Raw genomic sequence first — 7,596 nt, forward strand, 5'->3', positions numbered from 1 at the left:
CCCACTTGAATTTACCCGAAGTGACGGTAAGCATCCTAAATCCTCAGTACAGAGGGTTACAAGTTAGTGGAGGGGTTAACGGGAAACATGCGAGAATATTGGAGGCCTAAGGAAAGCAGCCGGAACACTCGATTTGAGAGATCGGAGACAACAACTGCTATGATTTGGTCATGGAGGGTCACACAACACAGAAGACAACTTGGTAGCGGCAATTCAAGATCCTCGACATCAGCAGAAGGCAAACCATGCTCTAGAAGTCGTCTGGGCCAGCGGAGGTGGAGAGAGCTCCCATATTAAGCCACATGAGAGGGTTGTAGGAAGTCCAAGCGCAGACTAGAGGGAGGCGACCTACATCAGTGAAACAATAGATGAACCGTGGTCTATTATGATCACACTGTAACTATCTCATATGATAGTGATAAATGAAAACATAAGTTTAGTAACTATGTTCCCTCATGATAAGATCTCAATAAACTACTCCCTTTGTTTCTAAACTTAAGTCTTTTAAAATATTTCAATACGAACATACGGAGGGAGCACATATGAACTTAGGGCCATGGAGGCATGGTGGTAGGTGGATTCTGTACCGTGCCGATGGGAGGGCTCCGTTTGTAGGTGTTTTCCTGAGTTTCGTGAGGTTTTGCATCTTGTTCTGGAAGGCGAGGCAACAGTGGCTTTCTGAATATGGAATAATAAGGTTCTCCCTGCTTATGCCCCATCCTGCCGGTGTGTCTAGCGTTCTCGGAGAGCGTGTGAAGGTATGTCTCCGGCGTATCTCATATGATTCGATCGGCGTTTGACTTCATGGATTCTCTTGGATCCTGTCTATGTTTGTGTGTCTATAGGTTGAATCCTTTTGAATTTCGGATCTACGCTTATCTTGATCGACAACAGTTACTTTTCTGATGCGCTGGTCTTGTGGGACCTTAGCACAACTACTTTCTGACTGTCTACTACAACAAGGTTTACCCGGCTCTGACGAGGGAGAGACAATGACAGCGGCTTGCCTTCGGATCGCTCGAGTGCTTGTAGTCACCGCTAGGTGGTCCACATACCTGGATTTTTTTTACTTCTAATATTCTTTGTACGACTTGGCAACAGATAATAGATTGGAAGGTTTTCCTGCGAAAAAAAGGTAATCCTATCCTATATACACCTAAGAGAGTTATCATCACTGACTTATTTATCTCAACATGTAAGCATGCCACCTCATCATATAAATATGAGTGAGATAAGGCTCACCACGACATGCAATTATGCATGTGAGAAGACCCACCACAACATCTGATATGCATAGGAAAATATTTTCTATTTAATTATTCTACTTAGATTCAACAAATATTGTTACAACTATACAAAATCAAATATAATAAGTCATATGCATTTTTTTTATTTTGGTTCTTATGTTATCAATCAAAATTTTCATCGACTAATTCCCACAGCGACGCGCGGGGTATCCTTTAGTAATATGAAAGCTCGAAGCACCATAATTCCAAAAAAATCAAGGAAGTTCAGGTGACGACTAGTGCACAAAGCAAACAGTAGCTAGTGGTAGTACACACTCGATACGTACACTCATATGTACAACTCTGCCACGTCTCACTCACAACATTACTGAAAAGCTGGAATAGGAAAACTGCACGAACATCAACCCTAAATGACCAAAAAGACATATAGCAAGACGATGGCGCCACTTTCACGAGGCGGTGAAGCTTCTTTTATTACAAACTACTATAAAGTAAAGTAAAAAGTTAATATGGTCATCTGCCACTGATTGCCCAAGACACCTCGCTGCAAACATTGGCCGATGACAACGCATTATCTCCATGTGTTCCAAGGGAGATGTCGGATGTCGGCTGTGACAGGCTTGGCAGCGTGACATCCTTGGACTGCAAGACGTTCATGAGCTGCATGACCGACGGCCGCGCACTCGGGCAGGGGTGCGTGCACCAGAGCCCCACGACAAGCGTGCGGTGCATCTGCCACTTATAGTCGCCGTCATCATCGAGCAGCTGCTGCCAGTTTCCTCCCTTTAGCTTCTCATCCACTGCTTCAACAATGGCCCCCTTCTCGTACAGATCCCAGATCCACCTGAGTAACGGAATGAATTTGTCGCCTGATTGCTCCATTTCCATGTCCGGGTGCCGACCGGACACGACCTCCAACAAGACAATACCAAAGCTGTAGACGTCGGCTTCGGCGCTCGGCCGACGGGTGCGGATGAACTCCGGGTCTATGTACCCAGCGGTGCCCATGATGACCTTGGTGGTCTGTGGCCCTGCTCCATGCTCCACGAGCCTCGCCAGCCCGAAATCCGCAAGCTTGGTGTTGCATGATGAGTCAAGTAGTATGTTGCTGGGTTTGATGTCGCCATGCAGCACACATTGATCCCACTCTGTGTGGAGATAGCGTAGTGCAGATCCTAGACCAAGGATGATCTTGTACCTCTCTGACCACGTGAGGACACGGCTAGTGCTGTATATGTGTCGCTCAAGGCTGCCTTCAGGAACGAGCTCGTAGATGAACAGGAGCCCCTTGCGGCTGTCGGACCAGCCTAGCAAGTGCACAAGGTTCCGGTGCCACAGGCGACTTATGATCTTCACCTCCGACTCAAACTCTTTCCTCCCCTGCGAAGATGATTCCGCAGACAACATCTTGATGGCCACCGGGCGGTCATGGTCGCTAAGGTTGTCGCCTCGGTAGACATTACCGAAGCCCCCTTGCCCGAGTTTCCCCTCCTCTGCAAAGTCCTTGGTGGCGGCGGCCAGCTCACGGTAGCGGTACCTTCTAGGGCCTATTCCTCTCTCAAACTCAGCTTGCTCACGTGCTTCGTCGTCGGAATCATCTACCCTCTCCCACACGCGTCGTCGATGGACTACGAAGGCGGCGACGCAGAGCAACACGAGAAATGCTACTACTGTGGAAGGCACTAGCACGGGCACTAGTCGCCACTGTCGCGGACTAGTAGCCATTGTGACATCATCTAGAGTGGAGTTAAACGACCAAGACAACACTTGATGCAGCTCGACGCACATGCCAGTTGGTGCAGCAAAGCCGACTGCAACTTTCTCGGGCAATTCCTTCTTCATGTCCACCGACGTGCTTACGTTGTAAAGCGGCTCATCGCCGTCTATGTGGAGACGGGCGACCAGGACACCTGTGCGGTTGTTGTAGCTGATCCCGGCAGTCATGGTGTTGTTATCGTCGGAGACCAGGCGCTTCGCCACGTTGGTGTAGGCCCTGGAGTTGATGGAGTTCACGTCTATGCCGACGTGGTTGTCGTTGTGGTCCCAGGCGCTGCGAAAGGTGTCGAACTCCACCGCGACGACACGGTCGTCGCCAATGGCGTTCAAGTTGTTGCTGTCATTGAAGAGAGCGAGGTTCCCTTCGTGGCTGTTGGGAGGAAGCCTGGACGGATAGTGCGCCAGGAAGAAAGACATACCATCAGCCACACCGTCGTTGGGCGTGAAGCTTAAGTTACAGAGACGAAGCCGGTCGTCCGTCTCGTTTTTTAGCCTGATCTGGAATGTGAAGTTGGAGGAGAAGCTGGCCACCTCGCCCGTGGCATTGTCCCAGAGCGGCACCGGGCGCGCATAGGAAGCCCGGCCGATGCTGAAGAAGTTGCCTTTGATCTCGTTCTTCGTTAGCTCGATGGCGCCGGAGCCCATGCGTGCATCACGCTCGCACCTGAGCTCCGTGTCGCAGAGGTCGCCGGAGCTAGAACTGGAGAAGTTGAAGCTCAAGGAGAGCGTGGTAGCTAGGCCCAGAGGTCCACTGACTAGCAACGACAGTGAGTAGCAGAGACAAATGGAGATGGAAAGAAGGTGGTGATGAAGGCTCGTTACTACAGCAGCCATTGTTGCTGTTAGGCTCGGGGATCTAGCTAGCTTGGGTTTGTCCTTTTTGGCAAAAGAGAGCTCCCTCTCCGATGTTATATAAACGAAACCAATGTTCTTGGCACAAGACAACTTGCTCAGTTGCCACTTGGCACCATGCAGGATCGATGTGATATGGCCGGCAGTGTTTCCAACAATAATACCATAGCAGCCTAGCTATAATACTATGTTGAAATAATCTTGATTTGGCCAATGTAAAAGAAAAAAAAAACTGTCGACTAGTTTGTTTTTGCACCGCTTCAAGTAAACAAGCAATCTAAGTCAAGGTGGCATCAACGCCGTTGGTGTTGGTGCGATTGCTAGTCAAAACACCCTAACTAATAATACTATGTTGGAGATAATCTTGACTAGGTCAGTTAAAAGAAAATTTTGACTAGGCTGTTTTTGGCATCCAGCTGCCAAGTAAACAAGCAGTCCAAATCACGGTGGCGTGATCGGAGACCAGACGCTTGCTCACATGATTTTTTTTAAAACATATTACCTTTTTGAGCGAATTTTCAGATCTAGTATGATCTATACTAATAACTGAAAAATTGCAAATGTATGATGTTGTGGTTGCATAGGGCAACTAAAATCGGACGAAAAGACGGTCTTCATGAGTTCGATGTCTATGCCAGCCTGGTTGTCATTGTGGGTACAGGGGCAGAGGTAGGTAACGAACCCCAAACGGTTGGGACTGATGCGATTGCTAGTCAAAACACCGTAACTAATAATACTATACTGGAGATAATCTTGACTTTGTCCATTTCAAAAATATTGACTAGGTTGCTTTTGGCATCCCGCTGTCAAGTAAACAAGCAGTCAAGTCAAGGTGCTTGCTTACATGATTATTTTTAAAGTTATTACTCCCTCTGTAAAGAAATATAAGAGAAACATTTCTTTACGGAGGGAGTAATTTTTATGAAATTTCAGACCGATACTATCAAACTGAAAAACTGCAAAACTATGGCATTGTCGCTGTTCATGGCAACTAAAAGTTATCTTCGTTGCCCTCTCGAATGAAAAGACTGTCTTCTTGAGTTCCGCGTCTATGTCGGCCTGGTTGTCGCCATGGGCAGAGGGATGAGGTAGGTGCCGAACTCCAACGCCGTTGGCATTGACATGATTGCTAGCCAAAACACTTTAACTTTTTTATTGATCAAAACACTCTAACTAATAATACTATGTTGGAGATAATCTTGACTAGGTCGATTGAAAAAAGAACATATCTGGGTTGTTTTTGACTTTTTATCATCCAGTTGTCAAGTAAACAAGCAGTCCAAGTCACAGTGGTGTGATCGGAGACCAGACCCTTGCTCATGTGATTTTTTAGAAATATTAGATCCATATTAATTGTTGCTGATTTGGTACAAAGTTGTTTTTTTACTAAATCAACAGCAATTAATCTGAATCGTAGGAAGTACTTTTTTAATGAGAGATTTCATATTTATACTATCAAAATGAAAATTGCAAAAGTATGACCCTGTCATTGCGCAGGGCAACTAATAGTAATAGGTATTCTTCATTGCCCCCTCAAATGAAATACGGTCTTTGTGAATTCGGCGTCTCCGCCGAGCTGATTGTAGATGTGGGCATTGGGCTGAGGCAGATGTCGAACTCTAGCTAACGCAGTTGGCGTTGATGCGATTGCTGTCGTTGAAGAGGGTGAGGTTTCTTGAGGCAGATCTGCACATACTCACTAGAAGTTACTCCCTCCATCCCAAAATATAAGAGCGTTTTTGACATTACACTAGTGTTAAAAACGCTCTTATATTATGGGACGTATAAAGTACTTACTTTCCGACAAGTGCACTTCCGCAGTCACCGAGCAGGCGGGTTGAGTAGTTTTTGGCCATCATACGCCGACCGCATGTATGTATTCCCACTGTTTCTTTTTTACTTCACGTATTATATTTGTTTTGAAGTCAGAGTTTGACCATGTTTATGAAAAATATATTAATAATCACAATACAAAATCAATATAATCAGATTCATCGTGAAATATATTTTCATATTATATTTATTTGATATTATAGATGTTCTTCAATGGTGGGCGAAGAAACGTCGTGGAGTTTCTCGGTTCAGTACATCCCCAGTGATGATGTCTTGCACGAGGCTAAAACCAGCAGGTCCACACAGTGCCATCGATGCTGTGAAGTAAGATCTTTTCCGAACCATCACATTTCATTGCATGCATATGTGCTTGAATTTACTTTTTTTTTTCTGTCAACAAAATATCATGTGTTACTAATGTTTATGCCTGCATGAGGCTGCTGAGTAGTGACTTCAACAACGCAAGCTGATGTCGTTCACCCTTGGGAAAAGGTTGCTCTCTTCAGTAGAGAACCAAACGGCAATGAGATCAGTGAGTTTCCTGCCACACTTCTTTTATTTTGTTTTGTCTATACAACCAACATAAACTTGAGGTAGACTTTGCTTTTAAAAAAGCCCTGTCATCCAATGGCAATTCCCATAAAGCAAAAGGAAAAAAAATCAAAAGGAAGTTAATTAGTTAGCAACATCTATCAACAACAATTTCCTTTTCATTATATTTCAAATATTAAATTTGTAACACATAATTGTAAATTATTTTCCTGATATTCTATTTTTTCTTAGGATTAGGATTTATTTACAAATCTGCTTTGATTTCTACCAAGGGTGTGTCGCTTATCAAGCGTCGAACACGAGAGGTAGAATCACATGAATAGGTAATTACACGTTATCATTGCACTAGCACATTTGATATTTACCATGAACTGAATTTCTCCACACCTAACTTCTTCATTGCAGGAAAACCGTTGTTTATTTTTACGTTCTTTACTTTTGTTCTTTAGTAGCAACCTTAGTTTTAGCCACTTCATTTTACCCCTCACTACTTGTTTCTCGGTCCAAATTATAATCTTTTCAGACACCAAAACAACCAATTCATATGAGAACTGTAACAACTCAACATTCGCATTAACCACCGTCTCTTACTCTTCGTTGGGACGGTACTCTATTAAGCTATTTACATGAGAGTGCTGCGTCCAACCCTGGTCACTTGCATGACATCAATTAACATGTAGGCAATTTGTGCCAAAATATGGTGAACATTTTTGTATCATATAGGGAATGATTTTGTGAAATTCTTGCTTACATCGTCTTTGCTATTATCCTTCCCTAAATCTGAGCCACACTTTTCATATGGTGCAAGCATAGTTAATCTGAACTATGATTTTAATTGTATATAGTAGGTTATAGATAAGATTTCATGGGTTGCACCCACCAGATCATTATTAGAGTAAAGATACAGGGATATGAGACAAACTTTCGTTCAAAGGAAATTTTGAATCGTCCCTTGTAAATCTGTCCGGAAGGAGTACTTATTGTAGTTGACAAAATTCTGGCTAATGTACCACCAAATAGTGCAAGTATTGAATTCACGCTCTAGCTAGCTCATCCAAAACTCCCAATTAATGGAGAGACAAAGACAATATATGTTTCAGCACCGCCGTCATATCTAGGCTTTCTTTTAGTCCTTAGACATGAGATTGATGTAGGACGCATAATCATTTTCTTTAATACGATGTTAACATGGTCTTGAACTGGAGACCTATTGGCAGGTCATCTGAACATATGAGCTGATGAAGAGAGGACAGACAATATATTTAAACAGTAGCAAATTAAAATTGTTGCAAACCTTCTTTACATACGTAGGAGGTCAAGTGAGTGCTTATAAATA

At 44.0% G+C, this 7,596-nt stretch overlaps 1 protein-coding gene across 1 annotated transcript; it reads right to left on the reverse strand.

The window, feature by feature from the left end:
* Positions 1-1,760: 1,760 nt before the first annotated feature.
* Positions 1,761-3,857, reverse strand: LOC119271679 (L-type lectin-domain containing receptor kinase IX.1-like). Its single transcript, XM_037553414.1, has one exon. The coding sequence runs from the start codon at positions 3,855-3,857 to the stop codon at positions 1,761-1,763; it is 2,097 nt and encodes a 698-aa protein (XP_037409311.1).
* Positions 3,858-7,596: the final 3,739 nt, after the last annotated feature.

This window comes from Triticum dicoccoides, chromosome 3A, assembly GCF_002162155.2.
Source record: "Triticum dicoccoides isolate Atlit2015 ecotype Zavitan chromosome 3A, WEW_v2.0, whole genome shotgun sequence".
Classification (NCBI taxonomy): Eukaryota; Viridiplantae; Streptophyta; class Magnoliopsida; order Poales; family Poaceae; genus Triticum; species Triticum dicoccoides.

Bases quoted from the DNA above. Each gene is read 5' to 3' on its own strand.
- LOC119271679 (XM_037553414.1), bottom strand. From the start codon at position 3,857: ATGGCTGCTGTAGTAACGAGCCTTCATCACCACCTTCTTTCCATCTCC.